We start from the raw sequence: 17337 nt of genomic DNA, 5'->3' as shown, positions 1-17337 counted from the left end.
CAGATCAGGAAGATCAGCTAATGTTGCTGATAGTTTTCCTATAGAGGTTGAGCATAGACATGATGGATATTATCAGAATGGTGTAGGTGATGGTAATGCAATTCAGAACATCAAGAGTCAGGGTTTCACTGATGATCAAATGAAATCTATCCTGGATTTGCTTGAAAGGAACAGGAATGATGGTAGCAAGGTCAATTCTGCAATTTCTGATGGTATGATGGCCACTAATGCCATTACATTGCCCCCTACATCAGGTAATAAATGTGTGGATTAGTTATTAGACACTGGAGCTACTGATCACATCACTTATAACTTGCATCATTTTAGTGATCAAAGGAGTATTTCACCTGTTATGATCACATTACCTAATGGGAGTAAAGTCAGTACTTCTGTTTGTGGCACAGTTATTTTGTCTGATTCTCTTGTCTTGTTCAATGTCTTATATGTTCCTAATTTCCATGTCAATCTAGTGTCTGTCCATAAGTTGATTCAGTCTCTTCATTGTCATCTAACTTTTCATCTCAACTCATGTACCATTGTGTAGAATATTACCAAGAAGGTGATTGGTACAGCTAGTTTAAAACAAGGCCTGTTTGTCATCAACCTTCTGTCCAAGTCCTCCTCCTCCTCTGTCTCTGTCTCTCACTCTTCTTCTGGGCTCAATGAGTTCACTCTCTGGCATCTTAGACTTGGTCATGCTCCATCATCCTTAATGAAGACCATGTCTAGTTCTTTTCCTTTTATTCCTGTTTGTAATACAAGTCATGCACCTTGTGATGTTTGTCATACTTCTAGGCAAAGAAGATTACCATTTTGTAATAGCAATACTCATTCTAATAAAATTTTCCAGCTGTTGCATGCTGATATATGGGGTCCTTATTCCATTACTTCTGCCTTTGGTCACAATTATTTCCTGACATTGGTTGATGACTTTACACGTTTTACTTGGGTAATCTTGATGAAATCCAAAAGTGAAACTAGGCAGCACATTGTCAATTTTATCAATCTTGTTGAAAATCAGTTTAAAACCAAGTTGCAAACTCTTAGGAGTGATAATGGAGTTGAGTTTCTGATGCATGAATTTTTCTCATCCAAGGGGATCATGCATCAAAGGTCTTGTGTTGCTACACCACAACAAAATGGTGTGGTTGAGAGGAAGCATCAACACATCCTTAATGTTGCTAGAGCCATTTTCTTTCAAGCCAATTTACCTTCCACTCTTTGGAACTTTGCTATTCAGCATGTTGTCCATATTATTAACAGGTTGCCTAGCCCCTTGTTGCAGAATTCCAGTCCATATCAGTTACTTCATGGGTCATTACCTACTTTAGAATCGTTGAAGGTTTTTGGCTGTTTAGCCTATGCTAGTACCCTTGCTGCAGGGAGGGGTAAGCTTGATCAAAGGGCTAGAAAATGCATGTTTTTAGGCTACAAGGATGGTACCAAGGGCTTTCTTATGTATGATTTGTCTTCTCATGACATATTTCTGTCCAGGGATGTCATATTCTATGAGAGTTTCTTCCCTTTGTCCCATAATTCAGTTGATCCTCCAAGTCCTACTCATGAGTCTCCTTCTTCTGTGCCTATGGTCTCTAGTCCTATTCCTCCTGAGTCATACACAACTCCTTTGGTTGAGTCAAACACATCTTCTGAGTCACACACAACTCCTTTGGTTGAGTCAAACATTTTTCCTGAGTCACAGACATCTCCTACTTCTGATTTTCTTCCTCGACACTCCACTAGCCAGAGAAGACCTCCTTCTCACTTACAAGACTATCATTCCAGTCTTGCTCACACTACTGATACTGATGCTCATTCCTCTAAAATCCTCTATCCTTTGTCCTCTGTATTGGACTACTCCAGATGCTGCCTTGAGTACAAGAGGTTCTGTCTCACAATCTCTAGTGCTTCTGATCCTACAACTTATAAGCAAGCTGCTAAGCTAGCTCATTGGAGAGAAGCTATGGATACTGAATTACAAGCCTTGAATCAGAACAACACTTGGTCCTTAGTTCCTCTTCCTCCTGATAAGTTTCCCATTGGGTGCAAATGGGTATATAAAACTAAAGTCCATGCTGATGGGACCCTTGAGAGGTACAAAGCACGGTTAGTAGCAAAGGGTTATACTCAGTTGGAAGGTGTGGATTTCTTTGATACCTTCTCTCTAGTGGTGAAAATCACCACTGTTAGGACTGTCTTGGCCTTGGCTGCTATTAAGTCTTGGTTTTTGGAGCAGCTTGATGTGAACAATGCATTCCTCCATGGGGATTTGCATGAAGAGGTTTATATGACACCTCCTCCTGGTCTTTCTCTTGCCAATCCTCATCAGGTATGCAAATTACACAAGTCACTCTATGGTTTGAAGCAAGCCAGCAGAGAGTGGCATACCACTTTGTCCTCTGCCTTGATTTCCATAGGGTACTCTCACTCACAAGCAGATCAGGCATTGTTCACTAAGTCTACATCCACCTCTTTCACTGCCATTTTGGTGTATGTGGATGACATGGTTCTAACTGGTGATACCCTTGCTGAAATCCAGTTAGTTAAGCAATTTCTAGACCAGACTTTCAAAATCAAGGATCTAGGTTCACTCAGGTTCTTTCTTGGTCTGGAAATTGCTAGAACACAGGATGGCATTCATTTGAATCAGAGGAAATATGCATTGGCTCTTCTTGAGGATTCTGGTTCCTTAGCTGCCAAGGTCCCTTTTGATCCCTCAGTCAAATTACAACTTGAACAAGGTGAACCATTTTCTGATGTTCTTTGCTACAGAAGACTGGTAGGGAGATTGCTTTATCTCACCATTTCAAGGCCTAACATAGCATATGCAGTTCAGCAACTTAGCCTCTTTATGTGTAAACCTATGGATGTGCACTATAAGGCTGCTCTTCGAGTACTTCATTACTTGAAGTCTTCTCCTGCTCAGGGTCTTTTCTTCTCCTCTTCCTCTGCCCTCAAGCTTGCTGGTTTCTCTGATTCAGATTGGGCTTGTTGTTTGGATACTAGGAAGTCCATCACAGGTTTTTGTATCTTCCTTGGTTCTTCCCTCATTTCCTGGAAATCCAAGAAGCAAAACACAGTCAGTAGGTCTTCCTCCGAGGCTGAATACAGGGCTTTAGGAAGTCTAGCTTGTGAGGTGCAATGGCTCAATTACTTGTTCACAGATTTGTGCATTCCTCTGTTGAATCCTGCCACTATTTACTGTGATAACAGGTCTGCCATCTACCCGGCTCATAATCCTGTCTTTCATGAACGATCCAAGCACATTGAAGTGGATTGTCATGTGGTGCGTGAGAAAATTCAGCAGAGACTCATTCATCTTCTTCCTATTGCCTCTTCTGATCAGCTAGCTGATGCTTTCACCAAACCATTGCCCCCTGCTTCGTTTCATTCTTTTGTTTCCAAGTTGGGTTTGTGTTCCATCCACCACCCAACTTGAGGGGGGATGTTGTTTTCCATGGTTGAATGTGGTTTGGGGTTGTTTGGTCATTCCCCTTATCTCTATTCTGGTTTAGAATTCTGGTTTAGCATTAGTTTCATTCCCTTTCCTTTTATAGAAAGCTGTTAGGGAAGTTATTTAACCACTTGCTATATATAGTAAGTTGTGTTTATTCTGTACTTTGCAATTCAAAATTCAATGAGAATGAAATCCTTCATTCCTAATTTCTCTCCCTCTCTGAATTCTAAGAGTCTCTTGTGCGGGAACCTCATTGCGTAAGAGGAAATTGATAGATATTGGGGACAAATCTCAAAATGTGGAAGATGATACATAAATGGTTAACAAAGCTAAGAGATTGGTGGTGTATATAAAAGTGATATCATGCTTCGAAAATTTCATCCAATAGGATAAGATAACAAAGGTGGGCCAATTGATTCAATATTAACAAATTGTTCACGCAAGTATGGTGAATCATTGCATTACCATGGGAAATTTAAAATTGTTGCAATCAAGGATGATAGCTATTTTTGGCTTTCATGAATGGCACATGTTTGGATTTTCAAAACTGAGATATTATAAAGGACGTGCAAAAGAAAGTAAAAGACTTACATGTAAGATATATAAGTACACATAATAAATAAAATTTTGAGAACACATTAAAAATTTAATTTTAATTAAAATTTAGTTATAACAAGGAGCACAAAAAATATAGATACATTTTTTTCAAATGATATAGTTTGATATGTTTCTAAACAAATTTTTCTCAAAAAACAATTAATTAGTATCTTAATATTTTTTTTCCCTTCACTTTTCTCTATATATTAGTGAAAATTCATATATAGTATATAACTCTATATAATATATTACCTATTATTTATATTTAATAATTATTGTCTTTTAAAAAAAATATTTTAAATAAATGAGGATATATACTGATTATGTATAAATTTATTGTCGTTGGGAATTAGATTCTATATCTTTATAAAATATTAAATAAGCTATTATTACAAGTTAAATATTTATGCATTTTTGATATAAATATTTATATAAAGATTTATATAATATGTATATTATCTTTTATTTATTTATATTATTTTTTGACGAGTCAAAAATGATGAAAATAAATGAACTTGATATAGGGTTTAAATACACTTAAATTATTTATCATTCATATTTCTTCAGATATGCCAAATGTAAAACAAAACTGATCTTATAGTCTTTTATTACTGATGTAGTTGACCTAACTCACCTTAAAAACTAATTATATTCTGTCAAGAACCATCCAAATATCTCAACAAACCCCATGTACGTGGAAAAATTCAAGAATTAAAGATGAAAAACTCAAATAGACAATATTCTTCACTAAAACTGAGTATGATGGTGCCATCATTCATGTATATGCACTGCTCCATTAATAAACATTTTCCTCTGCATATAGTTTATCCAGAACTAAGATTTCCAGAACAAGTAAATATGATAATTTAATTATCATCATCATTTTTCTTGATATATTTCTATCAATTTTTGTGAATGATTGGGATGTTATATCATAATCTTTATTACTAGATCATATAATCTTGTTAAAAAAGCTTTAATTTTTTATAACAAATGGATCACAATTAAAATAAAATGAAAATCAGAATTCAAAAACTGTCCCTCACTTGAAGATTCCCAAATACAAAAATACAGTAACAAAATAAATGTACATGAAATTGAAAACATTGGAAAAGTTGGAACAACTATTATGGTTTTTAATTAGTCCCTTCAGCTACTTGTCATGTTTGACTGATCTTGCTTTCACACATTGCTTCACAAGCTGTTTGAAACCCTTTTTCTTTGGGCTATTCTCTTTTTTCTCTTCTCTCTTCCTATCTGCCTCCCACTCTTCCTCCACCTGCAAACATAACTTTCGTTCAATTCATTAGACCCCATCACATTATCATACAACTTTAAATTCAATCTAACATTTGATGGGATAGAATAATATCCAAATGATATTCTTTGATCAAAAAATAATGACTGTAATATCTATAACATAATCATTATATTATTATTGATACTTATATATATTTAAAAGAGTCTATGGATGATGTATGTATAATAGATTCTTAATATCTTTTTCAATGAAAATATATATACCTTAAGCATTCGATCCTCAACTTGGTTGAGCCTGTCTATGAGAGTTCCTTTGACTTCGGTCTCCATTATCACGTTCTCGATCGGACGGCAGTGCTTCTCGAAGCTCTTTGGGGAGAAATCAACGGATGAGAAACGACCATCACTTTCGCTAATTGTTGGAGTGGAACATGAGCTCTTTGGAGATAGATTGCATCCTCTAATTTCCTCCAATTTCCTTAACTGGAATATTTTTTAAATTAAAATGAACCAATAATTTTATTATTTATTATAAAAAAGGGTTAAAAAAATAAAGGATTTTAATGGTCCCAACAATGACCCATAATTCCTTGTCCCTTGAAAAACAATTAATAACCCATAATTCCAAGCATCTTATAGTAGATTGGTACGGATAAGGAGTCATATAATACATAAGGTGAGGTAGAACAATGGTGAAAGAGCCTTAACAAAAATAAAATGAATCACTAGTTTTATTATTTATTTTTTTAATAATTATTACAAAAATTAAGGATGTTAATGGCTCCAAATTCCCCCTTTAAAAAAACAACCCACAATTCCAAGCATGTTTATAACTATGATGATTAGCATAAGAACATAGTGAACCTATGTCTATTCTTCCCAAACAAGGAGTTTGGGTATCTCCTTAATTTCACTAGCTAAAGCTTATTACACGTTAGTACAACTTTAACTTAAAGTTGGTAAACAATTATTCTCTAAGTCAATTCGAAGCACATATTTTTTAGAATTGCATAATCTTCTCTCTAAATAATTCTCAGTGCTTCCATACACAAGGAAAAATCAATATTTCCAGTTTCCACCGCTTCTTATTATACCTATAAATTAAAGCTTTTTCTGCAAATACTTTTTTTGCCACCTGTACTTGCTTTGGCTACGAATTTTGAACTTTGAAGCCACTATAAGCAGTTGACAAATTTAAAATTAACTCCTTGAATTTCTATATGTAGAAGAATAATGAATGATGATGTTGATTAATTAACATGCAAATATTAAAGCTAAGCTAAATAAAAAACCATAAAGATGAAGCACTTACCATGTTATCCAAACGGTCAATCCTAGAGAGGATTGGTTCCTCAGTAGCAACCATTTTATTTCTTCCTCTTCTTTTCAACGAAATCTTTGGAAAATATTATCTTCAGCTTTATGTAGTAGCCTATGGATCAAGTTCTGAATTTAGTTTTGGATATTCATGTGATAGCTAATTTATAAAGTAAGAAGATTATGAAAAATCTTGAAAATGGTTCCGTGGTGCCACGCGTTAAGCTACTACTGTTGGCTTCAATTGCATATTTTGACACGTGTAATGATGACGTGTCACCGTTTGAGGTGTACAGTAAGATTTTTTGTCGTTTTGATGTAAATGATATTCATTGGCTTCATTTTTATTTATCTATTTATTCTGTCGCTAACAAATTCATTGGCTTCATTCTATCGACACGTAAGGAAGCCCATGCATTGCATTGGAGGATGTCACGTGTCCCTTACGTAACATTATCATGTCACATGATGTTTCTGGATATTTGAAAATAAGATAAGATTACATGTTAGAACTGTAAGTTTCATGTTTGTTTGTTATGTTTGCTGAGGAAGGACTTGCTCTTACCTAATCCAATTCCGTTTCGTGTATAAGTCATAACTTTACGGTTGATAAAGAACTGTATAAATACACGAAATAAAAAAATTACTAGATGAATGGAATGATTGTTTATTATCAGAAAATTGATAAGGAAAGGTGTTGTAGTAGAATGGTTGCAATTTAGGAACAGAAATCAATCGTATATTCTAAAATAATATCCTATTTCTATCTTCAACCAATAAAGTACCACGAAATGTAATTTTAACTTAAAAATTAACTTGATTTTTATTTGATACATATTTATCAAAATCCAACCGTTAAATATTTGGTTTAGCATATGGAAATGTGATAGAATATCTCAACTCAATTTATAGTCTATTATACATAAATTTAAACAAATTTTAGATTAATTGAGTAAATTAAGGTTTAATAGTGCAAAACCTCATTAGATCCCTATGAGTTTGGGCAATACTTGTTGGAAAAAGTATCTACACACTCAAAATGACTAGTTTCTTACCCAAGAAAAAGAGTTGGTAATAATACTCTTGATTATGTCAAAAAAATTATAAATCATAATAAATATACAAAGTTAATTCCAATTTTTTTATAAGCTATTTTTGAACTTACTAAACAAGTTTTTTCTATGACAGCAGATTTTAGAAAACCTTCTGAACATTTTCTTACATATATGGATTGAATCGCGAACCCGGACTCCCACTTGGACACGACCCAGTCATTTCGAAAGCAATGGTGTATTAGCCAATTAGGCCCGGAATATAGGATCAGGACCAGTCCAACACCTGCCTAAATTCATTAATAAAGAGATTAAATCACCATTATGTTCATTTAGTATTTAACAATTACGCTAAGTCACAATTTTTTTTGTTTAAAGTTAAGCACACAATTTAAAAAATCAATAAATGATATAGAAGTTAAATACAATTTTTATTGTACATATCTCATTACTATATGACTAAAAAACTAATCTATTTCGGAATATATTACTATTCATCCCAACAAGTTAAACTCACATGAATCAAACTCTTAATATTTTGGTTATCACGAGGATCTAACAAAGTCTTATATCACTGGACCAACACCTTAGTAATAGTTAAATACAATTTGACTAAAATAATATCATTGGAAATTGAATTAAAAAGAGACGGATAAATAAGGGTCAAAAAATCAAAAAATCTGTAATAAATAATGATATAATTGGAAAATAAATATAAATGTATATTACGTTTTAAAAAAAATACAATATATAGAGAGATATCTTGAATCAGTAATAATATGATATGTGCTCATAATTGTGTTATCATAAAATTGATCATATGTATGATACTATGATGTATGATCTCTCCTCATAATCTTGTTATCCTAAAATTATCATATGTTATTTATTTTACATTACACTATATATGAAAACATTACAAAGAAATATGGACAATGGACACTATCCTGTATTTCCATCCAAACAAAAGTGTGTCCAATAAGCTAAGCCATATATATTAATTTAGCTTCTTAATAGCTTATAACATAGATTCACCAGATAAGTGGAAGGCATGTTTATTCAAACTCATACAAACAAAACAAAAAACCTTACACAGTTCAGTTCTAGTTTGATTTTTTCTGTATCTGCTTATATAAACTGCCATAACTAAACATGCATAAACATATTTAAAAGCTGAACCAAAACTAATCACAATCCAAAACACAACACTCCCACCTACAAAGATTGTTGCTTTTGATCTAGCAGTTAATTCCACACTCCTCAACATTAGGACCAGTGACTCTTGTAATAAACGGATCCACTCGGACCCATAAGAGTGAAAAAATGGATGCAAGAAGAATGGACCAGACCACCACGATGGTCGGCGTTCGATTCTGGCGTCCCATGAGACCTTTGAGGAATGGATAAAGATGGATGATAACCCAAAATGCAAAGAAAAGCTTACCAAAGAGAGGACCCCATGATTGATAACCACTGTTAATGGCATAGGATATGCCTGCAATAACCCCTACCAAGTTTATGATGAGAAGTGTTGTGGGTGGAACGAGAAGTGTTGTCCATTTGATCATGTAGAGTTCTGCAAAGTCTCCATCTTCATCTGATGCCTTGGATGTGACAGTGAAGTTGGTGTCAATTCCAGCAAGCACTTTGAGTAAACCTTGGAATACAGCGAAAAGATGTGCTGAGACACCGCCGATAACCCAAAACTGTTCGTTCCTCCACCACTCCTCAATTCCAACACCACTCCACCTCATTTCGAGGATTCCCGTTGCGAAGATGGAAAGAAAGAGAGAGATGAACCATATACTTGCAAGGTTACTAATCTGCAAACAAAATAAAATAAGTTAAGAGTAAGACCACGTGTCAGAGTGTTATATTGTTTCCATAACAAGTTTCAATTCACAGGGTCTTGGATGTTAATTAAGTAATTTGTAGGAGATCCTGGTTAATACAACATTAACTGTGTACGGACATTCTTAATTACTCTATAAGTAACCATCCTAAATAGGAAGTATGATAACTGAATATCCTATGATTGTGATTATCCCATAAAAGGAATCCCTTTTGAAATTTTTTGGACCTAATCTTGATAACCATTTAGATGTCTGAGACTCGGCGCAAGGGTAAGGTTGCTTGACTTATGACCCGGAGGTCATGGTTTTGAATATTAGAAACAACCTCTTCGCTTGCAAGGGTAAAACTACATACATCTACCCTCCTCACCCCACTAGGGGCCTCATGCATTGGCCGCACTTTTGGAATCGGCACAAAATTGACAAGAACATGCAATGTACTAATTATAATAAAGAAATAACATACCTGGGGAATGATAAACTTGTTAGTTAGCAGACAGACAGCGGGCAAGGTACAATACATGAGAAGAGGAATGGCAGTAACCGGATAGATTGTGGTGTTCACATATGCGAACCTTTCGAGCCACTTTAGCCTTCCACCATAACCATACCAGATAGGGCAATGTCGACTAAAGAGAATTTCCACAGAACCTAAAGCCCACCGAAGCACTTGGTTCAGACGATCGGAAAGATTGATAGGAGCAGAACCTTTAAATGCCGGGCGCTTAGGCATGCAGTATATAGATCGCCAACCACGAGCATGCATCTTAAATCCAGTCAGAATATCTTCTGTGACAGAACCATATATCCATCCTATCTGTAGAGCAGAAGATAAATAATGATTTATCATTGTCCATTTGGCAAACCCCGCTCCTAAGTATTTTCCTATGACACAACTGACTCAAATCATAATATGCCTTCATGTAAAAACACATTAAGGGAAATATTGACACTTTATAGTTTAATTTATTGGACCAGTGGTCTCTGAAAGCGTTGCTGGCAATAATCTGCTCAACTGATAGAATGTGACTGGGAACAAAAGCAAATTTAAAAGGGAGTTAAACATACGAGATACGACAATACAATACCTCAGTTCCCCACTCTGTTCTATCTTCATATCCACAGCTAATAACATGAATAGCCTCCTTAAGAAGAGTCTCTGGAGTCGCAGACTGAGGAACACCACCATTCTCCATAAGGGTAGATGCAACAAAAACAACAGACTGACCAAACCTTTTCTCAAGGCTCATTTGTGACATAAGTAGTGATTTCTCATCGTCAAATCCGGTACCTGAAAACAAGTATAGGTATAGTTAATTGAAAGCAATTAAAAGTAATTTTCTAAAATGTATAGGCCATGTTAAGGTTTCATTTCAAACTCAATTGGCAATAAGAGAGGTAGCCCAAGAGGTATTTAAACACTGCCTAGGAGAACGAGACATGCGATGTGAGACTTACTTCCCAATGATATGCCCTAAAGACTTACTTGAAAAGCAGGAAAATTGTACAAGGGTGATTATGTTAACACAATTTCAACATGGGCCATCCAATTTAAGATATTATAGGAAGCTGATTTGAAGCTCCTAAGAAAGTGACAATAGATATCACAATCTAATTAAAACTAAACATGGGAAACTAGTTTCAATTGCAGACCTATCAGTGCAATGTACAGAGAAGCCCATGGAAAATTTAATAGGCCTACCTTCTATTCCTTCTTCTATATCCTCTAAGGAAGAGATAGGCACAGTTTGGTCAACATGCTTGCTATATTTTTTCTTATCTGATCCTTTCTTACTAGACTTTGAACTCTTCTTCCGATTTCCACCACAGAACGAAGATAGCAACCCGGGCTTTTTATGCTTCGGTTTAAGAGGAGGTTCATAACCATATAAAGCTGTCCTATTGAAGACACAACCAGTACCCACGTAAACTGGACCTTGAATGCCATCCAAACCTCTCAAGTTTATCTGATTACACAGTGTCAATAAGGAAGAGAAAAAGAACATCACAAAAGGTTAAATCACAATTGGTATTATAAGCGACATAAATCAAAACCAGGAACAGAAACCAAATAACATCAACAAAAAAGTCAATTTAATATGGCAGGAGATACTTACATCAAAGAAAACAGTATTACGATTTGCATATCGATCATTCTTATCAATAGCGTCAAACCTCTGTGGAAACTGGACAAAACAAACATGTTTCCCAAGGTTGGGGTCCATCATAAAACACATAGCTTCCCTCAAAGCCTTGCTGTTGTTTATGTAGTGATCACAATCAAGATTCAATAAAAAGGGTCCATTAGTAAGGACGGCAGATACACGGACCTGCAAAAGTTATATAATTCACCATCATGAGATCAAAGTGCATGTGTGAGATAAGTAACTTTCACATTTATATTGTAAATGCCACTGACAAGTGCATTCATGGCACCAGCTTTCTTGTGATGTTGGAACCCTGGACGCTTTTCACGAGAAACATACACTAAACGAGGAAGTTCATTACCATCAGAGTCAACTCCTCCACTTTGACCCAAGAAAACCTGCAGATATAGAATTCAATCACAGTGAATGACATCGCAACCAAAATCCAATAAAGGTGCATCATAGGATTTTATTAATATGTAATTAGCTACAGAAAGTTAGAACATTTAAAGAATTAAAAACTATTGGTTAGTATACATGATTTCATCACTTTAAAATTGTAACATGTGGTCCTTATGGGTAAAATAAAAACTAAAAAATAATTTGAAACAAATGTAAGAACAAGAAGTTCTAAGAAGCCATATTCATCGACAGTATTTATTACCAACCAATAAATAGATGAATAAGTGAACTACCTGGATCATTCCTGGATGGTCTCTGGTGTTATTCCCAGGCCATGGTGTACCATCTTGCATCACCCACCCTTCTTCTGGAACTTTTGTTGCCTTTGCAACAAGTACATTAATACGAATTTTAAATTCTTCATATTCTCTCTGAAACAAAACAAGGAAGTAAAATAAGATGCTCTTATGAAATCGAACACTGGTGCGAGTAGCACACATGCACGCCTAGACCGCAGAATAATCCAAATGCACGTCCATCTCATACCTTCATTGCTCGACGATCCTTGACAAATGATGGTTGAACCTTATCTTTCAAGTAGTCAATCTTCTGTGCAAAGTACCACTCAGGTGCACGTGGTTCAATGTTAAACTTCTTGCAGAAAGGAACCCATTTCCTTGCAAATTCTGATGTCTCGGCAAGTGCTTCAAATGTTAACATAGCAGCACCATCATCAGAGACATAGCAGGAGACCTTATCCACGGGGTAGTCAACAGCAAGAATAGATAGCACGGTATTGGCAGTTACAAGTGGGGGCTCCTTTAATGGATCAACAGTACTGACAAAAATGTCGACAGCTGCTAGCTGCGATGGTTCTCCTTCCCGGTCGTATCTGCAATTGTATGAAAAGAATAACATATTCGGAAAGGAAAATTACATCACAATTTCAACAATCATTTTCTTATACAGGGGAAAGGGAGAGTCTAGAAAGGCCCAACCTCAGCAAAAGTCGGTCAAGATATGTTTCACGGTTTACCGGAAGCCACTTGGGGAATTGATCCAATATCCAAGATAAAGCGAACCAAATCTCACATATAACTGATACCAGCCACACTGGATATGCATTGGGCACTGGATTTGTTATTCGATAATGCAAGAAAATGCACAGAACAACCAGCCTCAGAACAATGACCAGTCTATATGGATTGATCCTAGATGATGGAATAGAAACCTTCCTAGAAAGAGGTTGCCGAGCTTCATCATTCCTGCATAACAATGAAAAATCATATAAGAGTCCTCTCTTATATAGGGAATATGATTAACTCACACACAAGAGACTAAATTTAATGGCATTGCTTATTGAACACACAACTATATATAGTTATTTTACAACTAGTGTTTATTACCAAATCCTCCTGATATCGATCATAATATATTGCTATATAAGAATCTAAACAGCTGAAAAGCAGAATGACAATCAATATGGTATAAAAATCATATGTGGCAATAAAAATAGTCTAACAATTAAAAGAGAGTAGCACCATTTCTTATTCTTATGAATAAAAAAGAAAATACTCACAACAAGGAATCATCCACAAGCACATCAGTACAGGCATCGATATCTCCAGCTCCTCTTTCGGAACCAGCTTGGACTGTGCTCATTGGAACAACATTCTTCTCTTGCTTCACCTTCCAGACATCAACCCTTTCTTTCCATGCTACATTTCCCAATCCTGAATCCACAACCCTAATATTTGCTGCAAAAGAATATGGCCAAGCACCTTAAATTACAATTGGATAGGAAGCATGGATACAGATACCGAACATAGGTACAACCACATGATGAAAATACTTTGATACGGACAAATTTATAAAATAATTGAAACGTGTATGGATGAAAAGTATTTTTAAAGTACCCAAGTATCCAACATGATACATATCGGATAACTGTACGGAAAACATTTTGAAGTATTGATCCAACATAGCAATCAAAATAGACAAAAATTGTAGTGAGGATGGGTAGAGAGATACAAGTTTGATTAACATTGGATGAATATGGAAGATTATCACGCTTCCCATCACCAACTTCAGGAGATGCCATTGAGAGTCGCTCAGGTGAGGCTGCACTTAACTCTCCAGACAGCTGAAATTGAAGATATACCATAAATGAATGAATGTTTTCTATTAGAATAATTGTAGTGGGGATCTAACTCCACCCCAAACGCTAAACTTAACACACACCCCTCATGGCCAACATTATACATTTGGTCAAAATAGACACTGAACCAAACTTCACTCCTATGTAAGCTCATAGTAGGAGTGTTACCCAAGTCATTATAATGGCTACCCTTATATCAACTGACGTGAGGCTTAAAACTTAACAATTTCAATCCGAGAGCTGAAATTGAAGGAGAAAGTGGAATTTTTTTAAGAAAGGGAGGTATAGAGCACTATCATGTAAGGAAGTTAGCAGAATGACCTCTTGTCCACTGGTGAGATGAGGAATGTGATTGTGAGAAACTTCCTTGTCATAATTTGGAGCACCAACCTCCTCTGTTCGACGGTAGGTCATGTGCCAGCTCAACATGCGCTCTGAAATTTTCTGCTTTTCTGAATCGTAATTGAAGTCACTAGCACCACCATCAGCACTGTAATCTTCCTCGTCTCCAAGAATTGCAGGACTTCCTGGGATCAATTAAATAAGTAACGTGATAACTAATTAGAATGAGAAAGTATTGGTTCTTCAAATATTTGACAGGATGTTGCAGATAAAAACAGAAGCCAGATGCATGTCTGTTAGGGAAGCTAGCCAATCGGCCAATTCCTCGGCATATGAATATAAACAACATGCTGCAATATTAAAGAATTAAAATCTTACTTTACTATAGTCTTACTCTTTTGTGGGTTGCATACTAGCACTATATGAATGAAGAATTGTGAAATATTAACATACAACATATAACAAAATTGTAGCTACATTTACCTTTATGCCTCTTGTACCGTGTTTTGCACTGGGGGCAAGACTGCTTCCCATCCTTCCTTTCGTACTCATAGCAAGGCCTGCAGACAGGGAAAGCACAAACATCGCACGCAACGAATGGTTCATCACCATCCACAGTCTTCCCAACATTGTCACTACATATCTGGCAGACTTGGCCACCCAATGCCGTGATTGCCTTTGCCTGAGTAATGGAAATGGCATCAAAAATTGCCACCAAGGATCAATCAACACAAATTACACCCCAAAGATCAACTAGAAACTTTTATATGCTACCGGAGCATAAAAAAGTTCTCTCTCTATGCATTTATAGTGTAAAACCTTGGCAATGTGGACTATTATTTCCTCTTACTTTAACAACAAATTTAATGTTACAACTAGGTGTCACACAAAAAAATTCTTGTTCAACAACGAATAATAATGACTCAAAAGCAACATGCAACTTCAAAACCAACAAGGTGTTGATCAAGTAGTTTACGGCCTCACTAGATCCCCATATAGACCAAAAAGTCAAGAATTCGATTCTTATGAACAAGATTTGCTCACATTTGTTGGGAGGGTCAGCTACGCACCATAAAAGGATTAATTCCTTAACCATAGGGTGAAGGATACCCTTGGCTATACCAAAAAACATGCAACTTCAAATATTCAAGGGGATCCAACACCAACATTGGGAGAACCACACCACTGGCTGGAGAGTCCAAGGCCATTTAAACTCCAGACCAGAATATCATACTGTCGATGTGGGACTATGGACTCATCATGTTCTATACCTAGCAATAGAATCCTAACAGAATCAAATGGAAATTTTATTTCACTCACCCCAGCTTCCCCTTTTGACTTCATAGGTGCCTCTACTAAGCTCTATCTGAGATGATCAACCTGGAAAATCCCTCTATTCTGATCCACTCCCACTTCTAAAGCAATATCTTTTTACCTGCAGAAATTGAAAACTTGGATCAGTCCAAGACACATTGATAAAATGGTTGGATAAAATGAAATTAGAGTCAGATTTTTAACAGTGAAATTTCCCTTATAATATGGCTGAGATAACAAAGTAATAATTTTCTCATCACAAGCAATTTTCTCATCACATGCAATTTTCTCATCGCATGTTTAACCGTGACACCCAGATGATTGCATGTCATGAACATTCTCAGCAACAAAGCACACGAAGATTGCATGTCACGTTCGAAACTTGACTCAAAGAAACAGTTTGTTCCACACGTTTCCCTTGAAAACAGATAGATCACTCAAAATCTGAACAAACCCAGATGAATTTTATGGCAAAGAAGCAAAATAAAAAATCTCTCATCACTTAAAAACTCAAAAAGAGAGAGAATGTGACAAAAAAATCACTTTATTCTATTTTTATACATATCACATTACATAATTCTCTTACCAAGTAACACATGCATGGTTGAAAATTTGTTTGTGGATATTTCTTAGTGTATAGCTGTAGATGAATAATGAGGTAGAGAGGGATAAAAGGCTTAAAGAAGAAGAAAGTGACAATGCATGTAATGTATGTAGTAATGTAGGACAAGTGTACAACAGCACCGATAGATTTGATTATATAGTGACTAAGGAAGCTTAAATCAAACGCTTCTTCTGTTACCAAACACAGAAAACATTTAGAGACAAGTATTTGAGAAAAATATTGTGTCATAGAATAATACTTATTCTACTAATGTTAGCATATAATAGTTTTTTTTTTTACACTAATGAGTGTTGCATCTGAACTCTCAAACTTTTAGTTATTTATAATAGGGTCTTACAATATTAATTTTAGTTAATAGCAGTAGTGTATAGTACAATAAAAAATGGAACAAATTTTTATTTTGTGTAAGTTTTTGAAAGGCTTTTTAGTACATAGTTCAGAGAGTGGAATCAAAAGTTAACTTTCCTTAATTTTCGTCTCAAATTTGAGGTGTTACACTTTGCAATTACTTCGGTTTTTTAGTGTATTGACGAATATAGTCCTGCCACGTCGTTTATATTTAACTTAAGAATCACGTGATTTATGCTTACAAAAAAATCATGTTAGAACACATTCTTAGAGACCTGGTAAGCATGTATCACCGGTAATAGAGTGTGAAATTCTATATTAAGCATGTATAACCGGTAATAGAGTATGAAATTGTATATTTAATATGAGAATGATATATTTTTATATAAATTTTTATAAAAAAATAATATTTTGTTTATTAATAATTGATTTAAAAGTGATATATATTATTTTCTTATGTTGTTG

At 35.3% G+C, this 17337-nt stretch overlaps 2 protein-coding genes across 6 annotated transcripts; both read right to left on the bottom strand.

Moving 5' to 3' along the window:
- On the bottom strand, positions 5082-6782 carry LOC109363423. 2 transcript variants are annotated; one of them, XM_019609681.1, is made up of 3 exons: positions 6627-6782; positions 5579-5797; positions 5082-5345 (listed from the first exon to the last, which is right to left on the bottom strand). In XM_019609681.1, the coding sequence occupies exons 1-3, from the start codon at positions 6678-6680 to the stop codon at positions 5208-5210; spliced, it is 411 nt and encodes a 136-aa protein (XP_019465226.1). In that variant the 5' UTR covers positions 6681-6782; the 3' UTR covers positions 5082-5207. The 2 variants fall into 2 exon arrangements, with proteins under 2 accessions (XP_019465226.1, XP_019465227.1); XM_019609682.1 differs by having other exon boundaries at positions 5082-5333; positions 6627-6781.
- Positions 8656-16710, bottom strand: LOC109325663 (cellulose synthase A catalytic subunit 3 [UDP-forming]-like). Of its 4 annotated transcripts, XR_002105175.1 has the most exons (16): positions 16486-16710; positions 15906-16020; positions 15069-15267; positions 14565-14770; positions 14117-14228; positions 13665-13842; positions 13084-13350; positions 12632-12977; positions 12379-12516; positions 11956-12081; positions 11654-11866; positions 11239-11503; positions 10625-10827; positions 10003-10353; positions 8846-9506; positions 8656-8810 (listed from the first exon to the last, which is right to left on the bottom strand). XR_002105175.1 is itself a non-coding variant. In XM_019558157.1 (15 exons), exons 2-15 carry the CDS (start codon positions 15927-15929, stop codon positions 8922-8924), a joined length of 3213 nt encoding a protein of 1070 aa, XP_019413702.1. In that variant the 5' UTR covers positions 15930-16316; positions 16486-16710; the 3' UTR covers positions 8723-8921. The 4 variants fall into 4 exon arrangements, 3 of the variants coding, with proteins under 3 accessions (XP_019413702.1, XP_019413703.1, XP_019413701.1); XM_019558157.1 differs by having other exon boundaries at positions 8723-9506; positions 15906-16316; XM_019558158.1 differs by having other exon boundaries at positions 8723-9506; positions 15906-16036.

The sequence above is a fragment of the Lupinus angustifolius genome, chromosome LG13, assembly GCF_001865875.1.
Source record: "Lupinus angustifolius cultivar Tanjil chromosome LG13, LupAngTanjil_v1.0, whole genome shotgun sequence".
In the NCBI taxonomy this organism is placed as follows: domain Eukaryota; kingdom Viridiplantae; phylum Streptophyta; class Magnoliopsida; order Fabales; family Fabaceae; genus Lupinus; species Lupinus angustifolius.
Note: the sequence above shows the minus strand (reverse complement) of the source record. Positions and strands in the feature narration are given on the sequence as shown.